This window comes from Tachyglossus aculeatus, chromosome 9 (assembly GCF_015852505.1).
Source record: "Tachyglossus aculeatus isolate mTacAcu1 chromosome 9, mTacAcu1.pri, whole genome shotgun sequence".
Taxonomy (NCBI): domain Eukaryota; kingdom Metazoa; phylum Chordata; class Mammalia; order Monotremata; family Tachyglossidae; genus Tachyglossus; species Tachyglossus aculeatus.
Window position 1 is genome coordinate 3,252,293 of NC_052074.1, and position 23,772 is coordinate 3,276,064.

A 23,772-nucleotide genomic window follows, 5' to 3' on the forward strand; every position below is an offset into this window, starting at 1 on the left:
AACAGTAAAAGCATTCTGCCGCTGTTTATTACAAACACCTCAATTACTTAGCCTGTAACTGCTGATCCCCATAGTTTTCCTCTGGAATTGGTTATTTCTACGTGATTTCCCTCTTTGCCAATCAGTGCTGTTCATCAAGATGAACTATATATATCTAGTATATTATATTATATTTTACTTTAATCGCCCGGAACCGTTTTAGCTGAATTATCACCCGAACAGGTGGTGTACCAGACACCGTGCGTGGATCCAAGTTAGAATAACTTGGTGCGTTAAGGTGCTGAAAGTCTGCCGTTCGAATCCAGCCAGCGCTCATCAGACTAATCTGGGCCCACTGGGGCCATGCTTATGATCGGCCCCAACCACATTTTGAGCTGTTCCTTCTGGATCGGGAAATCCGAGGAGAGGAAATGATCCTTTCCTGATTGAGCTCGTGTCCGGCTCTCCGCCGGCCAAGGCCAGACTGAGTGGAGAGGAGGCCGGTAATGACGGGGCGGTCTTCTAATTCCCGGAGGTCACCCCCGTGATGTTTGATCGGAGATGAACTTCTGATTATGATATCAGTCGCCGGGCTCGCGGAAACCATCGGGACAAGAAGGGATAACCTCTTCCCTATGCTGGGGTTCAAAGGAACCAACCACAAGATACAGTAGAGGAGTGTGGAGGCTCTTTTCAGGGATCTATCCCTTTTGGGAGTCAGAAGGACCTGGGTTCTAATCCCGGCTCTGCCACTTGTCTGCTCTGTGACCTTGGGCCAGTCACTTCACATCCATGGACCTCAGTTACCTCATCAGGGGATTAAGACTGTGAGCCCCTCGTGGGACAGGGGACAATTGTGGGACAATTTGATTTGCTTGTGTCTTCCCCAGTGCTTATTACAGTGCCTGGCACATAGTAAGTGCTTAACAAGTCCAAAAAAAATCAATCAATCATATTTACTGCATACCTACACTATTCAGAACACTGTATTAAGTGCTTGAAAGAGTACAAATAATAACAGAGCCTAGTTCGTTAGTTTTGGTTTGGAGTGGGAAGAAATAGGTCACCATTTGGGAGGAGGAAAAGCGACATGTTCCAACTGGGAATTTAGCTGGATAATGCGAGCGGATAATGCGAGCACATGTACACAGGAGAGACCGACAAAGTGGGTGGGAAAGAGGTTAGCGATGGGGAGACCAGCCAGGAGGCAACAACTAGAGACTGAAGTGCTAGACTGGAAGTTTGTTGTGGGCAGGGAATGTGTCTACCCACTTTGTTATACTGGACTCTTCCAAACGCTTAGTACAGTGTACTGCGCACAGTAAGCATTCAATAAACAGCGATTGATTGAGGCTGTTGACACAGGCTCACCAGAAAGGGATGAGGGCTTGGACCAGGCTGGTTGTGCTAAGGTTGATGAGAAAAGGGAGGATTTGAGAAATATTCCTGACAAAGAACAGGCAAGATTGAGAGGCAGTCTGAATGTGGAAGTTAAGGAGATATAGAGCAGATATATAAGGGAGTCAGAAGGACCTGGGTTCTAATCCCGGCTCTGCCACTTTTCTGCTGTGTGACCTTGGGCAAGTCACTTCACTTCTCTGGGCCTCAGTATCCTCATCTGTAAAATGGGGATGAAGACTTTGAGCCCCACATGGAACGGGCACTGTGTCCAACTTCTAGACTGTGAGCCCACTGTTGGGTAGGGACCGTCTCTATGTGTTGCCAACTTGTACTTCCCAAGTGCTTAGTACAGTGCTCTGCACACAGTAAGCGCTCAATAAATACGATTGAATGAATGAATGAATGTATCTACCCCAGTGCTATGTATCTATAATTCTATTTATCTATTTTGTTGCTATTGGAGCCTGTCTACTTGTTTTGTTTCATTGTCTGTCGCCCCCTTCTAGACTGTGAGCCCATCGTTGGGTAGGGATTGTCTCTATTTGTTGCCTAATTGCATTTTTCATTCATTCATTCATTCAATCGTATTTATTGAGTGCTTACTGTGTGCAGAGCACTGTACTAAGCGCTTGGGAAGTACAAGTTGGCAACATATAGAGATGGTCCCTACCCAACAATGGGCTCACAGTCTAGAAGGGGGAGACAGACAACAAAACAAAACATATTAACAAAATAAAATAAATAGAATAGTAAATATGTACAAGTAAAATAAATAGAGTAATAAATCTGTACAAACATATATATAGGTGCTGTGGGGAGGGCGGGGGAGAGAGGAAGGAGGGCTTAGTACAGTGCTCTGCACACAGCAAGCGCTCAATAAATATGTCTGAATGAATGAATGAACAGTGCCTGGCACACAATAAGCACTTAATAAATACCAGTATCACAACTATTATTATTATTATTATTATTATTATCATTATTATTATTATTATTATTAGGGGTGAGAGTTGAAGGTTTGTGTTTTTTGATGTGCTCCCAGGGCATCTGACTGAACTACAGAAGGAGTGGCCAACTCAGAACTGGTCAATGATCAGGATGGTCAGTGTTAAACACTGAGGAGAAGAAAATGTCAAATATATGAGAAGTAGCGTGGCTCAGTGGAAGGAGCACGGGCTTTGGAGTCAGAGGTCACGGGTTCAAATCCCGGCTCCACCAACTGTCAGCTGTGTGACCTTAGGCAAGTCACTTAACTTCTCTGTGCCGCAGTTACCTCATCCGTAAAATGGGGATTAAAACTGTGAGCTCCCCGTGAGACAACCTGATTCCCTTGTAACCTCTCCAGCACTTAGAACAGTGCTTTGCACATAGTAAGCGCTTAACAAATACCATCATTATTATCATTAAATATAGAAATGAATAAAATGGAACTCCAGTTTCCTATTGCAAAGTCTTTTGTAGACCCCTTCCTCATGACTGTAAATCAGTGCTTAGAACAGTGCTTGGCACATAGTAAGCGCTTAACAAATACCATCATTATTATCATTAAATATAGAAATGAATAAAATGGAACTCCAGTTTCCTATTGCAAAGTCTTTTGTAGACCCCTTCCTCATGACTGTAAATCAGTGCTTAGAACAGTGCTTGGCACATAGTAAGCGCTTAACAAATCCCATCATTATAATTACCAAATATAGAAATGAATAAAATGGAACTCCAGTTTCCTATTCCAAAGCCTTTTGAAGACCCCTTCCTCATGACCGTAAATCAGTGCTTAGAACAGTGCTTGGCACATAGTAAGCGCTTAACAAATCCCATCGTTATAATTACCAAATATAGAAATGAATAAAATGGAACTCCAGTTTCCTATTGCAAAATCTTTTGTAGACCCCTTCCTCATGACTGTAAATCAGTGCTCAGAACAGTGCTTGGCACATAGTAAGCGCTTAACAAATCCCATCATTATTATTACTAAATATAGAAATGAATAAAATGGAACTCCAGTTTCCTATTGCAAAGTCTTTTGTAGACCCCTTCCTCATGACTGTAAATCAGTGCTTAGAACAGTGCTTGGCACATAGTAAGCGCTTAACAAATCCCATCATTATTATTACCAAATATAGAAATGAATAAAACGGAACTCCAGTTTCCTATTGCAAAGTCTTTTGTAGACCCCTTCCTCATGACTGTAAATCAGTGCTCAGAACAGTGCTTGGCACATAGTAAGCACTTAATAAATCCCATCGTTATTATTACTAAATATAGGAATGAATAAAATGGAACTCCAGCTTCCTATTGCAAAGTCTTTTGTAGACCCCTTCCTCATGACTGTAAATCAGTGCTTAGAACAGTGCTTGGCACATAGTAAGCGCTTAACAAATACCATCATTATTATTACTAAATATAGAAATGAATAAAATGGAACTCCAGTTTCCTATTGCAAAGTCTTTTGTAGACCCCTTCCTCATGACTGTAAATCAGTGCTCAGAACAGTGCTTGGCACATAGTAAGCGCTTAACAAGTCCCATCATTATTATTACTAAATATAGGAATGAATAAAATGGAACTCCAGTTTCCTATTGCAAAGTCTTTTGTAGACCCCTTCCTCATGACTGTAAATCAGTGCTCAGAACAGTGCTTGGCACATAGTAAGCGCTTAACAAATCCCATCGTTATTATTACTAAATATAGAAATGAATAAAATGGAACTCCAGCTTCCTATTGCAAAGTCTTTTGTAGACCCCTTCCTCATGACTGTAAATCAGTGCTCAGAACAGTGCTTGGCACATAGTAAGCGCTTAACAAGTCCCATCATTATTATTACTAAATATAGAAATGAATAAAATGGAACTACAGTTTCCTATTGCAAAGTCTTTTGTAGACCCCTTCCTCATGACTGTAAATCAGTGCTTAGAACAGTGCTTGGCACATAATAAGCGCTTAACAAATCCCATCATTATCATTACCAAATATAGAAATGAATAAAACGGAACTCCAGTTTCCTATTGCAAAGTCTTTTGTAGACCCCTTCCTCATGACTGTAAATCAGTGCTCAGAACAGTGCTTGGCACATAGTAAGCACTTAATAAATCCCATCGTTATTATTACTAAATATAGGAATGAATAAAATGGAACTCCAGCTTCCTATTGCAAAGTCTTTTGTATACCCCTTCCTCATGACTGTAAATCAGTGCTCAGAACAGTGCTTGGCACATAGTTAGCGCTTAACAAATACCATTAATATTATTATTATTATAACAAAACTTCCACTGCCTGAATATTTTGGAGAGGTGCAATAGCAGAATACCGCCACAGGGTGGCAGAGGATGCACACTTTACTGAGGCCATGTGAAATTTATCTTTTTTCTTTCTTTTTAATGATATCTGTTAAGCTCTTACTATGTTCCGGGAACTGTCCTAAGTGCCGGGGTGGCCAAACGGTTGGACACAGTCCCTGTCCCACGTGAGGCTCACGTTCCTAATCCCTATTTTACAGATGAGGTAAGGTGAGGCCCAGAGAAGTGAAGTGACTTGCCTAAGGTCACACAGCAGACAAGTGATGAAGCTGGGATTATAATAATAATTATAATGATGGTATTTGTTAAGCGCTTACTATGTGCAAAGCACTGTTCTAAGCACCGGGGGATACAAGCTGATCAAGTTGTCCCACTGGGGGCTCACAGTCTTCATCCCCATTTTACAGATGAGGGAACTGAGGCACAGAGAAGTTAAGTGACTTGCCCAAAGTCACACAGCTGACAAGCAGCGGAGCTGGGATTTGAACCTATGACCTCTGATTCCAAAGCCCGGGCTCTTTCCACTGACTCACGCTGCTTCTATAGAACCCAGGTCCTTCTGATTCCTACGCCCATGCTCTAGACAGTAGGCCACAATCAATCAATCAATCAATCAATCAATCAATCAATCAATCGTATTTATTGAGCGCTTACTGTGTGCAGAGCACTGTACTAAGCGCTTGGGAAGTACAAGTTGGCAACATATAGAGACAGTCCCTACCCAACAGTGGGCTCACAGTTTAAAAGGGGGAGACACTGTTTCTCAGCTGACAGATTATGCCCTATTTTACTGAAGGCTTCTGAGATTTATCTGACAGGTTACGCACCCTTTCCCTTTTCAAGTTACAAGACAGTCTGGAGGCAGAAGAGTAACTGCCTCAAGCCTAAGGATTCAGTAATAATAATTATGTTACTTGTTAAGCGCTTACTATGTGCCAAGAACTGTTCTAAGCGCTGGGGTACATACAGTGAAATCTGATTGGACACAGACTCTGTCCCAAATAATGATGGCATTTATTAAGCACTTACTATGTGCAAAGCACTGTTCTAAGCACTGGGGAGGACACAAGGTGATCAGGTTGTCCCATGTGGGGCTCACAGTCTTAATCCCCATTTTACAGATGAGATTACTGAGGCACAGAGAAGTGAAGTGACTTGCCCAAAGTTACACAACTGACAAGTGGTGGAGTTGGGTTTGAACCCATGACCCCTGACTCCTAAGCCCGTGCTCTTTCCACTGAGCCACGCTGCTTCTCTGGGGCTCACACTCTTATCCCCTTATCTCTGAGGCACAGAGAAGCTAAGTGACTTGCCCAGGGTTACACAGCAGAAAAGTCCTCCTCCAGGAGGCCTTCCCAGACTAAGCCCCCCTTTTCCTCTGCTCCTCCTCCCCTCCCCATCCCCCCGACTCCCTCCCTCTGCTTTACCCCCTTCCCCTCCGGACAGAACTTGTGTATATTTGTACATATTTATTACTCTATTTTATTAATGATGTGTATATATCTATAATTCTATTTATCTATTTTAATGGTATCGATGCCTGTCTACTTGTTTTGTTTTGTTGTCTGTCTCCCTCTTCTAACTGTGAGCCCGTTGTTGGGTAGGGATTGTCTCTGTTGCCGAACTGTGCTTTCCGAGCGCTTAGTACAGTGATCTGTACACAGTAGGTGCGCAATAAATGCGGTTGAATGAATGAATGAACGAAAGTGGTGGAGTCAGGATTAGAACCCAGGTCCTTTTGACTCCTAGGCCTGGGTTCTATCCACTAAGCCAAGCTGCTTCTCAAATGGTAAATGGTACAAGCTTGGGGTCTAGTCAGACGTCCTCATTTCATGCTTCATTTTATGAAGCAGCGTGGCTCAGTGGACAGAGCGCCGGCTTTGGAGTCAGAGGTCATGGGTTCAAATCCAGACTCCACTAATTGTCAGCTGTGTGGCTTTGGGCAAGTCACTTAACTTCTCTGTGCCTCAGTTGCCTCATCTGCAAAATGGGGATGAAGACTGTGAGCCCCCTGTGGGACAACCTGATCACCTTGTAACCTCCCCAGTGCTTAGAACAGTGCTTTACACATAGTAAGCACTTAATAAATGCCATTGTTATTATTATTATTATATGTCACCCAAGTCAGTGGGTGACCTTCACAGCATTCATTAAGTTTGATTTTTTGGACCTCACCCCATTTTGGGTTAAAATGGGGTACACTGGGTAGAAGGCGTGGCCACCAATTCCCAGGGTCACAGATTGAATTTCTGCTGGGAGTCTGTGTCGGTAACCACTGGATAGAATATGGGTCTGGGAGACAGAGGAACTGGGTTCTAATCATCATCATCATCATCAATCGTATTTATTGAGCGCTTACTATGTGCAGAGCACTGTACTAAGCGCTTGGAAAGTACAAATTGGCAACATATAGAGACAGTCCCTACCCAACAGTGGGCTCACAGTCTAAAAGGGGGAGGTTTTGCCACTTGCCTGCTTTAGGACCCTGGGAAAGTTGCTTAACTTCTCTGTGCCTCAGTTTCTTCACCTGTAAAATGGACATTAAAACCCCAGGCTCCTTAATTCTTAGGCTGTGAAGCTCATTTGGGATGGGGACTCTGTCTCACCTGATTCATCTTTTATCTATCCATCCCAGAGCTTGGTTTCTTGGCACATAGTAAGTGCTTAACAAAAACCACAGTTATGATGGCGACGATGATTATATTACTATTATTATTATGCAAAACAAAACAGAGGCAATTTTCATTCGTCTGGTTCATAGAACACTCAAACTCCAGAGAAAAATATTCTCCAAGATCGCTGGCTCACAAACCCGTAACCTTGGCATTATCCTCGATTCATCTCTCTCATCCAACCCACATATTCAATCTGTCAGCAAATCCTGGCTGTTCTACCTTCACAACATTGCTAAAATCTGCTCTTTCCTCTTCATGCCAACAGCTACTACGCTGATCCAAACTCTTATCCTTTCCTGCCTTGATTTCTGCATCAGCCTCCTCTCCAACCTCCCTGCCTCCCTCGTCTCCCCACTCCACTCCTTACTTCACTCTGCTTCCCTGTTCGTTTCTCTAAAAACAATAAACTTTCAGCCCGTGTCTCCCCATTCCTCACAAACCTCCAGTAGTTGCCCATCTAATTCTGCATCAAAGAGAAATGCCTTAACATTGGCTTTAAAGCACTAAAGCAGATCACCCCCTGGCTGATTTCTTACTACAACTGAAACCACACACGTTAACCTTCTAAACCCAACCTACTTACTGTATCTCGATGTCGTCCATCTCACTGCCGACCCCTTGCCCATGTCCTCTCTCTGGCCTGGAATTCCCTCCCGCTTCATAATTATAATAATCATGGTATTTGTTAAGCGCTTACTATGTGCCAAGAACTGTTCTAAGCACTGGGGTAGATACAAGTTAATCAGGTTGTCCCACATGGGGCTCACAGTCTTAATCCCCACTTTACAGACAAGGGAATTGAGGCCCAGAGAAGTGAAGTGGCTTGCCCAAGGCCACACTGGAGACAAGGGACGGAGCCGGAATTAGAACCCACGTCCTCTGACTCCGAAGCCCGTGCTCTTTCCGCTAAGCCACACTGCTTCATATATGACACACTGCCATTCTCCCCACGTTCAAAATCTTAATAACGTCATGACTCCCCCAAAAGTTATTCTCTGACTAAACTCTCTTTTCCCCTTTCCGCCCTCCCCATTGGATCATTGAATCCTAAGCACTTCTTAAGCACTTTAGCTCCTCTACCCCTGGCCCACATCTGACCTCTGGCCTGGAATACCCTCCCTCCTCAAATCCGCCAATCACTCTTCCCTCCTTCAAAGCCCTACTGAAGGAACACCTCCTCCAAGAGGCCTTCCCAGACTAAGCCCCCTTTTCCTCAGCTCCCCCTCCCTTCCGCTTCATCTCCACTCATTCCTTTTTCTCTCCCCCTCCTATAATTCTACTTAATTATATTGATGCCTGTTAACTTATTTTGATGTCTGTCTCCCCCACCTCTAGACTGTGAGCCCGTTGTGGGCAGGGATTGTCTTTATTGCTGAATTGTACTTTCCAAGCACTTAGTACAGTGCTCTGTACACAGTTAGTGTCCAATAAATATGAATGAAGCACTTTATAGTCACCCCATCCTCAACCCCCAGTACTTTCATCCCCAATTTTACAATCTGCCATTTCCCCTATCTGTAATTTAGTTTTTTCTCTATCTCCCTCTCTAGATGGTAAACTCCTTGTAGGTAGGGATTATGTCCATTCATTCATTCAATTGTCTTTATTGAGCGCTTACTGTGTGCAGAGCACTGTACTAAGCGCTTGGGTCTATCAATTATATTGTTAGTACAATGCCTTGCACACATTAGGCACTCAATAAATACCACTGATCAGTTGACAAAGGGGATAATCTACTTGTCTCAGAGCAATGTTCTGAGGGAAAGCTCTTCTTCTTTCCTCATTCAACAGCTAAAAGGCATTTAAAATGACTCAAAGTAAACTTGTCACGGGCAGGGAATGTGTCTACCAACTCTGTTATATCGTACTCTCCCAAACTCTTAGTCCAGTCCTCTGCACACAATAAGTGCTCAATAAATACGATCAACTGTTTAACTGAAAAAAAAGGAAAGATAATAGAAAAGGAGATTTATTATGATGGTCTATGGGTTGTAATCGTTTAATAATGAAAGCAGTGTATAATTGGATAAGGTTGTTTAACTGTATTAGAATTAAGATTCACATAATGGCCTCTCCAGGAAAAATAGTGCTTATTCAAAATGACAAATTTGGGGAAAGACTATAAAAGACAATACCTACTCTTATAAGGTATAAGAGTCTATACCTACTCTTTTCTATTGCACACTCACAAGTGCTCAGATTAGTGTTCTGTACACAGTGAGTGTTCAATAAATCCCATCAATTGATAGGATAGGGATCTGTTTTACTCTTTCAGCTGGTAATTGGAACAAAAATTAACGAGTGGATGATCTCATCAAGGTAAAAAAGTAAGATTGATTTGATTTTGGCTGCTGAAATTTTAGAGGTGAGGACTCAAATGCTCTTCAGATACTTTCGAAGTTGGATTCGATACCCCTTAATGGTGTTTGAACAAAAGCTGCCCCCGCATATTCTGTCTCCAGGGCCCTGAAGCCGTCAGATAAACAGGTGATAAGGGGTGCCAAGGCAGATGGAAAGTGTGGCTGATAAATGAACCCATCAATTAATCAATCATATTTATTGAGCACTTACTCTGTGTAGAGCACTGTTACTAAGTGCTTGGGAGAGTATGGAATTAAAGTTGGTAGACATATACCCTGCCCATAATGAGTTTACAGACTCGAGAGGGAGACAGACTTCAAAATAACATATGGATATAATAATGACTGTAATTGTTAAAGCACTTACTATGTGCCAAGCACTGTTCCAAGTGCTGGCAGATACAAGGTAATCAGGTTGTCCCACATGGGACTCAGGTAATCAGGTTGTCCCACATGGGACTCACAGTCTTAATCCCATTTTCCAGATGAGGTAACTGAGGCACTGAGAAGTGAAGTGCCTTGCCCAAAGTCACACAGCTGACAAGTGGCGGAGCCAGAATTAGAACCCGTGACCTCTGATTCTCAAGTCCATGCTCTTTCCACTAAGCCACGCTGCTTCTCATTATGGTATGTGTTAAGTGTTTACTATGTGCCAAGCACTGTTATAAGCACTTGGGTAGATACAACACAATCAGGTTGTCCCACGTGGGGTTCCAAGTCTTAATCCCCATTTTCCAGATGAGGTAACTGAGGCACAGGGAAGTTAACTGACTTGCCCAAAGTCACCCAGCTGACAAGTGGCAGGTCCAGGATTAGAACCCATGACCTCTGACTCCCAAGCCCGGGCTTTTTCCACTGAGCCACGCTGCTTCTCTCAAGATGTGTCCATTCGTTCGTTCATTCAATCGTATTTATTGAGCGCTTACTGTGTGCAGAGCACTGTACTAAGCGCTTGGGAAGTACAGGTTGGTAACATATAGAGACAGTCCCCACCCAATAGCGGGCTCACAGTCTAGTCCATGCTGTGGGTCGGAGACGACTCGGCAGCATAAAACAAGAGGCTAGACTCCATCAGTGAATTTATTACAGAGAATTTATTACTCTATTTATTTTACTTGTACATATCTATTCTATTTTGTTAATATGTTTGGTTTTGTTCTCTGTCTCCCCCTTCTAGACTGTGAGCCCACTGTTGGGTAGGGACTGTCTCTACGTGTTGCCAACTTGTACTTCCCAAACGCTTAGTATGGTGCTCTGCACACAGTAAGCGCTCAATAAATAGGATTGATTGATTGATCAGTGGTATTTACTGAGCTCCCACTGCATGCGCCGGACACTTCGTCCCCTCCCTCAGGGAGTTGATGATCTCCTGGGAGAGGTGAGAAGTCAGACCCCATCGGTGGTATTTGCTGAGCGCCCAGAGCGTACCCAGCCCCGAGGGAAGTGGCCGGGGGGAGTCGGTGGGCTACCCCGTCTCCTCCGTCCATCCGAGCGGGCCCGAGGAGGGACCTACCTCTCTCACAGGCCCTGCCCAAGTAGCCCGTGCCGGAGCAGTCGCAGACGAAGCGGTTCCAGCCGTCGCGGCAGAGGCCGTTGTTCCGGCACGGGTTGCTGAGGCACGGCTTGGCCGTCTCCCTGGAGCAGGAGGGCTTCACGCCGGCCGTGCTCTGGACCTCGGCCATCTGTCGGATGTCCTTGCTCTGGCCGTCGATGAACAGGTCCCGGATGCAGCCCACGTAGCCGTAGTTGAGCAGGGCGGTCCACACCTCCGTGGGGAACACCAGGCCGGCCTTGTTCTCCGGGAGCCCCCCGAGGTACAGGTCGTCGTCCAGGTCCAGGATCTCGCTCTCCCCGGGAGCCGTGTACGGGGTACGCAGCGTGTTCACGGAAATAGTACCTGGAGGGCAGGGACGACAAACGGTCGGTCAACTGGGCAACCCATCGATCGGTCGAGCGTATGTGGTGAGCGCTTATTGTGGGCTCTAAGTGCTTGGGAGCGGGTGACAGAATTAGTAGATGTGATATAATACAATAGAGAAGCAGCGTGGCTCAGTGGAAAGAGCCCGGGCTTTGGAGTCAGAGGTCATGGGTTCGAATCCCGGCTCCACCGCAAGTCTGCTGTGTGACCTTGGGCAAGTCACTTCACTTCTCTGAGCCTCAGTTACCTCATCTGTGAAAATGGGGATTAAGACTGTGAGCCCCACGTGGGACAACTTGATCACACTGTATCCCCCCCCCAGTGCTTAGAACAGTGCTTTGCACATAGTAAGCGCTTAACAAATGTCATAATTATTATTATTATTACAATGCAACAACGAAACAGAATTAGTAGACATGTTCCCTGTCCACAGCGAGTGTTAAATGCACGTGAACGTGAGTGGTGTGGGGCTGAGGGAGGGGGGAATAAAGGGGGCAAATCCAAGGACAAAGGCAACGCAGAAGGGAGTAGGAAAGGAGGAAAGAGAAATTACGGAAGGCCTCTTGGAGGAGATGAGCCTTCAGTAAGCCTTTGAAGGGTGGGGAGAGGAACTGTCTGTCCAATATGAAGGGGGAAGGCCAGGACAGGAAATATGTCCGATCTCATCATATTCTATCTACCCCAGGTCTTTGGCACATTGGAAGCACTGAATAAATAAACAGAGTAGCCTAGTGGACAGAGAATGGGCCTGGGAATCAGAAGGGCCTGGGTTCTAATCCCGGCTCTGCCGCTGGTCTGCTGAGTGACCTGGAGCATGTCACTTCACTTCTCTGTGCCTCAGTCCCCTCTATCAAGTGGGGTTTAAGAAGCAGCGTGGCTCAGTGGAAAGAGTCCAGGCTTTGGAGTCAGAGGTCATGGGTTCAAATTCCGGCTCCACCAATTGTCAGCTGTGTGACTTTGGGCAAGTCACTTAACTTCTCTGTGCCTCATTCCCTCATCTGTAAAATGGGGATGAAGACTGTGAGCCCCACGTGGGACAACCTGATCACCTTGTATCCGCACCAGTGCTTAGAACAGTGCTTTGAACATAGTAAGCACTTAATAAATGCCATTATTATTATTATTATTATTAGAATAATCAATCAATCAATCATATTTATTGAGCACTTACTGTGTGCAGAGCACTGTACTAAGAGCTTGGGAAGTACAAGTTGGCAACATATAGAGACAGTCCCTACCCAACAGTGGGCTCACAGTCTAGAAGGGGGAGACAGAGAACAAAACCAAACATATTAACAAAATAAAATAAATGGAATAGATATGTACAAGTAAAATAAATAGAGTAATAAATATGTACAAACACATATACACATATACAGGTGCTGTGGGGAAGGGAAGGAGGTAAGACGGGGGATGGAGAGGGGGACGAGGGGGAGAGGAAGGAAGGAGCTCAGTCTGGGAAGGCCTCCTGGAGGAGGTGAGCTCTCAGTAGGGCCTTGAAGGGAGGAAGAGAGCTAGCTTGGTGGATGGGCAGAGGGAGGGCATTCCAGGCCAGGAGGATGACATGGGCCGGGGGTGGATGGCGGGACAGGCAAGAATGAGACACAGTGAGGAGATTAGCGGCAGAGGAGCGGAGGGTGCAGGCTGGGCTGTAGAAGGAGAAAAGGGAGGTGAGGTAGGAGGGGGCGAGGTGATGGACAGCCTTGAAGCCCAGGGTGAGGAGTTTCTGCCTGATGTGCAGATTGATTGGTAGCCACTGGAGATTTTTGAGGAGGGGAGTAACATGCCCAGAGCATTTCTGGACAAAGACAGTCTGGGCAGCAGCATGAAGTATGGATTGAAGTGGGGAGAGACACGAAGATGGGAGATCAGAGAGAAGGCTGATGCAGTAGTCCAGACGGGATAGGATGAGAGCTTGAACAAGCAGGGTAGCGGTTTGGATGGAGAGGAAAGGACGGATCTTGGCAATGTTGCGGAGCTGAGACCCACAGGTTTTGGTGACGGCTCGGATGTGAGGGGTGAACGAGAGAGCGGAGTCAAGGATGACACCAAGATTGCGGGCTTGTGAGACGGGAAGGATGGTAGTGCCGTCAACAGTGATGGGAAAGTCAGGGAGAGGGCAGGGTTTGGGAAGGAAGACAAGGAGTTCAGTCTTGGACATGTTGAGTTTTAGGTGGTGAGCAGACATCCAGATGGAGATGTCCTGAAGGCAGGAGGAGATGTGAGCGTGGAGGGAGGGGGAGAGAGCAGGGGCAGAGATGTAGATATGGGTGTCATCAGCGTAGAGATGATAGTTGAAGCCATAGGAGTGAATGAGGTCACCAAGGGAGTGAGTGTAGATCGAGAACAGAAGGGGACCAAGCACTGAACCTTGGGGAACCCCCACAGTAAGGGGATGGGAGGGGGAGGACGAGCCTGCCAAAGAGACTGAGAATGAATGACCGGAGGAAGCTGTGTTTTTCTGTTATTCTGAAGATTCAGAGCTACAAGTCTGAGCCCAAACAACAGCAGCAATAATGGTGTTTACTGAGCGCCTACTGAGTGTGTGGCAATATACAAAACGCTTGGGAAATGCAGAGGAGACTCCCCCCAGATACATGCCTACCCCCATGGAACTTACATTCAAATGGGGCAGACTGACAGGGCCAACAATTTCTCCGGACTTGATGGCAGAGAATGGGTCCAAGTCCCAATGGTCAAAAAAGTTGGCCACTGTTGGGTAGTGGTTAGAGCACGGGCCTGGGATTCAGGGGGACCCGGGTTCTAATCCCGGCTCTGCCACGTGTCTGATGTGCGGCCTTGGGCAAGTCATTTTACTTCTCTGGGACTCAGTTACCTTATCTGCAAAATGGGGACTGAGGCTGTGAGCCTCACGTGGGACAGGGTCTGTGTCCAACCCTATCTATTTGTAACCACCCCAGCAGAGCTTAGTACAGTGCCTGGCACATAGTGGGCACTTAACAAATGCCACAGTTATTACTGTTGTTATTGGCTTGGCTTTACCCATGCTCCTCACGCAACCCAGCACTGGAACATATTAAAAGTAACCGCCTCCTTATCCCCGGGAGATTGACAGGCTGCTAGGTGGATGAAGAGGAGGAGTACAGGTTCAGATCGACACCTAAATGCAAGTAATCATAATAATAATGGCATTTATTAAGTGCTCACTATGTGCAAAGCACTGTTCTAAGCGCTGGGGAGGTTACAAGGTGATCAGGTTGTCCCACAGTGTGCTCACAGTCTTCACCCCCATTTTCCAGATGAGGTAACTGAGGCCCAGAGAAATTAAGTGACTTGCCCAAAGTCACACAGCTGACAATTGGCGGAGCCGGAATTTGAACCCACGACCTCTGACTCCAAAGCCCGGGCTCTTTCCACTGAACCATGCTGCTCGAAGAGGTTCCTCAAGTAGAAATTCCTAAGTGTGGTGGTTCCTGAATGGTGTACACAGAAATCAGCACTGCCATTACATGGCTAAGAGAGTACTGTTCTCAGGAAACAGTGATTACCCCAAGCCCCTAATTATGTGCTCTGGAGAGAACCATGTGCTTTTCTGTCTATAATTTCTAGTTCTTAAACTGGAACTCTATGACTTCAATTCAAATCTCAATGACTTCTTAGCCGTTAAATGCAGGCTTAGCTATGAATAACCGCTGATACAATCTGTTGTCTCCTGCTGTACCCAATCAGAATTTGACAAGAATAACAAGTTGCCTCTTTGATTTCAATGTGTAATGATGGTTTTCAAAGGACGACTGTCAGTTGGCTGGGAAAAACCTTGAGAGGGTATCCTGGGATACCTCGAGGAGCTTAAGGGTTTAAACAATACTCCCGCCTTAAGAAAACAATCATTAACCTTGCCCTGATGGGGAGAATAGCTTGCCAGTCTGTTTTGCAGGGTTGGGGTGAGGATGAGGGACATTGTCATCTTAAGGCAAGTTCAGCTTATTGCTACCTTAACCCCAAAACGTCTTCGCCCCTGGGTACTTCTCAGGATCTCCCCAAATCCCAGGGGACTTAGAGCTGGATGGAACTGTCCTGGGGCCGTGAGGGTTGGTTTGAGCCCTGCTGCATCTGCATGGACTTCTTTTTTAATGATCTATGTTAAACACTTACTATGTGGCGGACGCTGTACTAATAAATAATAACAATGAGGATATTTGTTAAGGGCTTACTATGTGCCGAGCACTGTTCTAAGCGCTGGGGGAGATACAAGGCAATCCGGTTGTCCCACGGGGGAGACACGATTTGGTGAAAATCTGATAATCGCCTTCTTCAGTCAGAGACCCAGCACGGTAGCGGCCCTGACTCTGAATGAGTTATTTCGTCTCTCTGGGCCCCAGCTTTTTCCTCTGTGAAATGGGATAGCTGCTCTCCCTACCTACTAGTTTGGGGATTTTTTATAATGTTTTTTGTTAAACTCTTACTATATGACAAGTATTTTTCTATGAGGATATTTGTTAAGGGCTTACTATGTGCCAAGCACTGTTCTAAGCGCTGGGGGAGATACAAGGCAATCCGGTTGTCCCACGGGGGAGACACGATTTGGTGAAAATCTGATAATCGCCTTCCTCAGTCAGAGACCCAGCACGGTAGCGGTCCTGACTCTGAATGAGTTATTTCGTCTCTCTGGGCCCCAGCTTTTTCCTCTGTGAAATGGGATAGCTGCTCTCCCTACCTACTAGTTTGGGGATTTTTTAAAATGTTTTTTGTTAAGCTCTTACTATATGACAAGCACTTTTCTAAATGCTGGGGTGGGTGATCAGGTTGGACAGAGTCCCTGTCCTCCATGGGGCTCACAGCCTAGGTAGGAGGGAGCAGGATTTGATCCCCGTTTTATAAATGAGGAAACTGGGGCACAGGGAAGTGAAGGGACTTGCCCCAGGACCCACAGCAGACAAACAATAATAATGTTGGTATTTGTTAAGCGCTACGTGCCAAGCACTGTTCTAAGTGCTGGGGTAGATACAAGGTAAAAAGGTTGTCCCACGTGGGGCTCACAGTTTTAATCCCCATTTGACAGATGAGGGAACTGAGGCCCAGAGAAGTTGAGTGACTTGCCCAAAGTCACACAGCTGACAAGCAGCAGAGTCGGGATTAGAACCCATAGCCTCTGACTCCCAAGCCCGTGCTCTTTCCACTGAGCCACACTGCTTCTCTCTAAGCAGCGTTTGTGAAGCGTTTGGACTGTGTCCAACCTAAATAACTCATATCTACCCCAGTGGATAGTACAGAGCCTGGCACTTAGTAAGTGCCCCCACTCTAGACTGTAAGCTCGTTGTGGGCCGGGATGTGTTTGTTTATTGTAATAATAATAATAATAATAATAATGGCATTTATTAAGCGCTTACTATGTGCAAAGCACTGGTCTAAGCTCTGGAGAGGTTACAAGGTGATCAGGTTGTCCCACGGGGGGCTCACAGTTTTAATCCCCATTTTACAGATGAGGGAACTGAGGCACAGGGAAGTGAATTGACTCGCCCAAAGTCACACAGCTGACACTTGGTGGAGCCGGGGCTTGAACCCATGACCTCCGACTCCAAAGCCCGGGCTCTTTCCACTGAGCCACGCTGCTTCTCTAGGTACTTGTACTCTTCCAAGCACTTAGTTCAGGGCTCTGCACACAGTAAGAACTCAGTAAATACCACTGAATGAAATACTACAGAAGCCGAGACTCCCCTGACGGGAGAGCGAGGAGAACCATGGTGAGGATGACTTCGGTATAACCCGATCTACAAGGTAGCACTTGCGTCTCAAGGGTAAGGCCCTTAAGGCCTTAAGGTCTTAAGGCCCTGCTGAGAGCTCACCTCCTCCAGGAGGCCTTCCCAGACTGAGCCCCTTCCTTCCTCTCCCCCTCGTCCCCCTCTCCATCCCCCCATCTTACCTCCTTCCCTTCCCCACAGCACCTGTATATATGTATATATGTTTGTACATATTTATTACTCTATTTATTTATTTTATTTGTACATATCTATTCTATTTATTTTATTTTGTTAGTATGTTTGGTTTTGTTCTCTGTCTCCCCCTTGTAGACTGTGAGCCCGCTGTTGGGTAGGGACTGTCTCTATATGTTGCCAATTTGTACTTCCCAAGCGCTTAGTACAGTGCTCTGCACATAGTAAGCGCTCAATAAATACGATTGATGATGATGATGATGAAGGGTAGAAAGAAACATCTGTGTATGGAGAGGCAAAAGGGCACATCCCCTGGCAGTGCCAATAGGGAGTTCAGTGGCTGATGAGACTCTCAGAGGTTGTGCAGATTCCGGCTCTAGCCAAAGCTGGGATCGGGGACTGAGGTGTGAGGATTGAGTAGCAGCATGGCCTAGTGGCTAGAGCCCGGGCCCAAGAGCTTCTATTCCCGGCTCTTTCTCTTGTCTGCTGTATGACCTTGGGCAAGTCACTTGATTTCTCCAGGCCTCAGTCCCCAAATCTGGAAAATGGGGATGAAGACTGCGAGCCCCCTGTGGGACAGGGACTGTGTCCAAACTGATTAGTTTCTATCTACCCCAGTGCTTAGAATGATGCTTGACATGTAGTAAGCGCTTAACAAATATCATCATCATTATTATTGAGTTTGAGGTAGGGAAAGAATTCAACAGTTCTCGTTCTGCCAGCTCCAATCAGTCGCTCACCGTGTTGAGCGTGGGCAAGGGGCCTGATGGATGATACGGAGACGAACGGCTGTCGGACGCGACAAGGATGATTAATCTTCCCCTGGGAGCCTGACGGGACTTTTGAAGGGCCTTGGGTCTGGGATGAAAATGCAGGAAATGTGGATAGTTTCTCCTGGGGGAGGGGTCTTGTCGCCTCTCCTTGGGTTCTGGATGCATCCTTTTACGATATGGGGATTTTTCCTTTTTTTGGAGGGGATGGGATTTGTTAAGTGTTTGGACTGTGTCCAACCTAAATACCTTGTATCTACCCCAGTGCTTAGAATAATGCCTGGCACTTAGTAAGTGCCCCCGCTCTAGACTGTAAGCTCGTTCTGGGCAGGGGATGTGTCTGTTTATTGTTGTACTCTTCCAAGCACTTGGTTCAGTGCTGTGCACACAGTAAGAACTCAATAAATACCACGGAGTGAAATACTATAGAAAAAAATCAGGTTGGACACAGTCCACGTCCCATATGGGGCTCACACTCTTAATGCCCATTAATTATAATAATTGTGGTATCTGTTGAGTGCCTACTATGTGCCAGGCACTGTACTAAGCTCTGGGGGTGAACACAAGCAAATTGGGTCGGACACAGTCCCCGTCCCATATAAGGTTCGCAGGCTCAATCCCCATTTTACAGATGAGGTAACTGAGGCCCAGAGAAGTGAAGCGACTTACTCAAGGTTACAAAGCAGACAAGTGGTGGAGCAGGAGTAGAACCCAGGTCTATTTGCTAAGTCATGCTGCTTCTCAAGGATTAAACCTGTGAGCCCCATTTGGGGATGTGGACTGCTTCCAACCTAATTACCTTATACCTACCCCAGGGCTCAATAATAGTAACGATAATGGTAGTTTTTAAGTACTTACTATGTGTCAAGCCCTGTTCTAACACTGGGGTAGATATGAGCAAATCAGGCCAGACCCCGTAACTGTCCCACATGGGTTCACGGTCTAAGTAGGAGGAAGTAGGATTTAATCCCCATTTTACAGGTGGAGTAACTGAGGCACAGAAAAGTGAAGTGACTTGCCCAAGGTCATGCAACAGGCATAATAATAATAATCATAATGATGGTATTTGTTAAGCTCTTATTATGTGCCAAGCACTGTTCTAAGCACTGGGGTAGATACAAGGTAATCAGGTGGTCCCACATGGGGCTCACAGCCTTCATCCCCATTTTACAGAGGAGGTAACTGAGGCACAGAGTAGTTAAGCAACTTGCCCAAAGTCACATAGCAGACAAGTGGCCGAGTCGGGATTAGATCTCATGATGTCCGACTCCCATGCCCGTGCTCTTTCCACTAAACCTTGTGTCTACCCCAGCGCTTAGAACAGTGCTTGGCACATAGTAAGCGCTTAACAAGTACCATAATTATTATTAACAAGTACCATAATTATTAAACCACGCTGCTTCTCAGGATTAGAGCAGAGCCAGAATTAGAACTTTCGGCCCACTGGGTCACGCCGCTTCAGTGTGGTGCCTGGCACAAAGTAAGAGCTTAACAAATACCAGAGGGGGGAAAAAATGGTAGAAGGAAGGATGCTTTGTCACCCGCCTAGATCCCCACCCTGAGAGCAAAAATAAATCACAGCGGTAATTCCATCGCCGAACCATAGTGACCAAGGAAGATCACTCAGGCGAAGAGCTTGTGGTTACTATTTAGGCACTGGGATCCCTCAATAAAATGAATTATCCTTTGATTATGTGCTCTGGTGATGCCTAATATCCGGGACATGTTTAAAGAACGAAACCTAATCGGCTTTTAATAGGTGACCGCCCCACCGTTGCCGGATGATTAAGAGCCCCGCTGGCCTGAGAGTGGTGTTTTAACCAAATGGCTGGGGATCACACCCGGGTATTTGCGCTGTCAGGGATGGAAGAGACACCCAGACCGGTAACATGCTCTCTGACTTGTGGCAAGACTTATTCTTTGAGGTGCTTACAAATAAATAAATGAATAAGTACGGTATTTGTTAAGTGCTTACTATGTACCGCTATTATTATTACTATGTTATTATAGGGAAGCAGCGTGGCTCAGTGGAAAGAGCCCGGGCTTTGGAGTCAGGAGTCATAGGTTCGAATCCCGGCTCTGCCAATTGTCAGCTGTGTGACTTTGGGCAAGTCACTTCACTTCTCTGGGCCTCAGTTCCCTCATCTGTAAAATGGGGATTAAGACTGTGAGCCCCCGGTGGGACAACCTGATCACCTTGTAACGTCCCCAGCACTTAGAACAGTGCTTTGCACATAGTAAGTGCTTAATAAATGCCATCATCATTATTATTATTATTATTATGTGCCAAGGACTGTTCTAAGCACTGGAGTAGATACAAGTAATCAGGTTGTCCCACGTGGGGCTCACAGTCTTAATCCCCATTTTACAGATAAGGTAACTGAGGCACAAAGAAGTTCAGTGGCTTGCCCAAGGTCACACAACAGACAAGTGGCGGATCTGGGATTAGAACCCACAACCTCTGACCCAAGCCCGGGCTCTTTCCACTAAGCCATGCTTAGTACAGTGCCTTCTCGTACTAAGGCACTGTACTAAGCGCTGGGGTAGATATAGAGTTGGCCACAGTCCCTGTCCCACATAGGGCTCACAGTCTTAATCCCCATTTTCCAGATGAGGTCACTGAGACCCAGAGAAGGGAAGTGACTTGTCCAAAGTCCCAAAGCAGACAAGGGGTGGAGCCGGGATTCGAACTAGGCTCTTGATTCTTGGCACAAAGCAAATGCTTGACTTGAGACTGTCAGCTCATTGTGGGCAGGGAATGTGTCTCTTTACTGTTCTATCATCCTCCCCCAGGTGCTTAGTACAGTGCTTTGCACCCTGATAAATGACTGGACAAGCCCCACGATGCCGGGGAGGTCACCTGAGCGTCCGTCCCGCTGGAAATCCACGTGATACCACTCTCCGTCGTTCACCTTCTTCTGCAAGACCTTGATCTTGATGGTGCCCGAGCCCATGTCCAGCAGCAGGTAGAGGTGACCGTCCAGCATCTCGATGGCGAAGAAGTCCACCTTGACCATCTGCGGGTGCTTGGCGTCCTTCTGGTGGCGGGGCTTGCCGTGGCTGAAGAGGACCAGCCCGTTGGGCTCTGTGGTGCGGAAATCAAACGATATGGAGCCCGTCTTCTTGGCGTTCCACTTGGGCAGGGAGATGAAGGACTCCGGGGTCTCGAAGGTGATGGGGTCCAGGGTGGCCACGTTCTCGCACTTGAAGGCCACCACGCCGTGGATCTTCATCTTGGGGTCGCCTTGCTTGGCGAGGCGGGAGAGCTCCAGGCGGACGTCGTTGTTCTTGTAGACCACCTGCAAGCAGAGAGCGGATGTCAGCCGGGCCGGAGGAAGCCCGTTGTGGGCAGGGATTGTCTCTCTTTATTGCTAGTTGTACTTTCCAAATGCCTAGTACAGTGCTCTGCACACAGTAAGTGCTCGATAAATACAACTGAACGAAGGAATGAAAAGGGGTCGCTCGCCACTGGAACCTAAAGTGCCTATGAGTTTCCGGAGGTCATTCATTCATTCAATCATATTTATTGAGCACTTACTGTGTGCAGAGCACTATACTAAGCGCTTTCGAGGTGTGCCTTGGAGTGTGGGATGTGACCATTTTGCCCACTGAACGAGATTTCAGAATTCATCCACAGTGCGGGAACCAAGACCCGAGGGACAAATCCAAACTGCGGCCAATTCGTTCATTCGATCGTACTTATTGAGCACCCGCTGTGTGTGGAGCACTGTACTCATGGTTCAGTGGAAAGAGCATGGGCTTAGGAATCAGAGGTCATGGGTTCTAATCCCGACTCCGCCACAGTGCTGTTTGACCTTGGGCAAGTCACTTAACTTCTCTAAGCCTCAGTTCCCTCATCTGTAAAATGGGGATGAAGACTGTGAGCCCCATGTGGGACAACGTGATCACCTTGTATCCTCCCCCCAGGGCTTAGAACAGTGCTTTGCACATAGTAAGCACTTAACAAATGCCATTATTATTAGTATTATTATTACTAAGCACTTGGGAGAGGACAACAGAACAATCAATACACACATTCTCTGCCCCGATGAGCAAATTGTCCAGCTCCTTGTGGAGCTGTGGAGAATGTGCCTACTGATTCTGCTCTATTGGACTCCCCCAGGTGCTTAATACAGAGCTCTGCACACAGTAAGTGCTCAATGAATACCAAGGATGGTTTGATTCAGTCAAATGACTTAAATGGATCTGAAAAGCGTTTTTTGCGATCATCTCTTATTAGCAGGTATGAACTCCACAGGTTTATAATTATAATGAGGGTATTTGTTAAGCACTTACTATCTGCCAAGCACTGGGGTAATCAGGTTATCCCAAGTGGGGCTCACAGTCTTAATCCCCATTTTTCAGATGAGGTAACTGAGGCCTAGAGAAGTTAAGTGACTTGCCCGAAGTCACACAGCTGACAAGTGGTGGAGCCGACATTAGAAACCACGACCTCTGACTCCCAAACCCGTGCTCTTTCCACTAAGTCATGCTGCTTCTCTTTAGTACTCGTTGCGCCAGATACTGTACTAAGCACTGGGGTGGCTACAAGCGAATCAGGTTGGACACGGTCCACGTCGCATAAGGGGCTCCCAGTAGCAATCACCCCATTTTACAGATGAGGGAACTGAAGTACAGAGAAGAGAAGTGACTTGCCCTACGTCTCACACAGCAGGCTATTGGAAGAGCAGGATCAGAACCCAGATCCTTCTGATTCCCGGGCCCGAGTGCTATCCACTAGGCCCCGTTGCTTCTCAGCTTTTAAGACCTCTGTGTCAGGACTGATGTTTTTTCTTCCCCCAAACCTGTAAGCACTTCCAATCATCGGAGTCTGGCAATTTGTGCACAGAATATAAGAAGGTCATCCACTGCCCTGTCCTGATTCATTCTATTGTATTTATTGAGCACTTACTGTGTGCAGAGCACTGTACTAAGCGCTTGGAAAGTACTATTTGGCAACAGATAGAGACAATCCCTACCCAACAAGGGGACTGATATCCTTCTACTTTGAACTCCTGTACTGTGAGTACTAAGGATCAATGAAGCACTCCATCAATGTGCTTAGTAAGCTCTGCCCACAGTAAGTGCTCAGTAAATACGATCGAATGAATGAATGATGGTATTTATTGAGCACTGACCGTGTCCAGAGCACTGTACTAAGCGCCTGGGAGAGTACAATTCGAGTCTGTCGACACGTTCCCTGCCCCCAACAAGCTTACAGTTGAGAGGGGGAGACCGTAAGGATGTTTGCTCTATAACGGTTCACAGCAACAGAGATGATGTGGAGGGAGGAGGCTGCTGAGAGTTGCTCCCATTGTGCTGGCATTACTCTGAAGATGTAGAACCCACTCCCCCCTCCCCGGCATTGAGAAGCTGCATGGCTTAATGGAAAGAGCCCAGGCTTGGGAATCAGAGGTCGAGGGTTCTAATCCCAGCTCCACCGCTTATCTGCTGTTTGACCTCGGAAAAGTCACTTCAC

At 46.4% G+C, this 23,772-nt stretch overlaps 1 protein-coding gene across 21 annotated transcripts in view; it reads right to left on the bottom strand.

Moving 5' to 3' along the window:
- The window catches only part of NRXN1 (neurexin 1), a 683,270-nt gene that overhangs the window by 353,185 nt on the left and 306,313 nt on the right, over window positions 1-23,772 (bottom strand). For all 21 annotated transcript variants that reach the window (XM_038751823.1, XM_038751829.1, XM_038751832.1 and 18 more), the window contains 2 exons: window positions 21,154-21,592; window positions 11,225-11,608 (listed from right to left, as the gene is read on the bottom strand). In XM_038751823.1, the coding sequence (XP_038607751.1) occupies window positions 11,225-11,608; window positions 21,154-21,592 (823 nt within the window). The remainder of the gene's footprint in view (window positions 1-11,224; window positions 11,609-21,153; window positions 21,593-23,772) is intronic.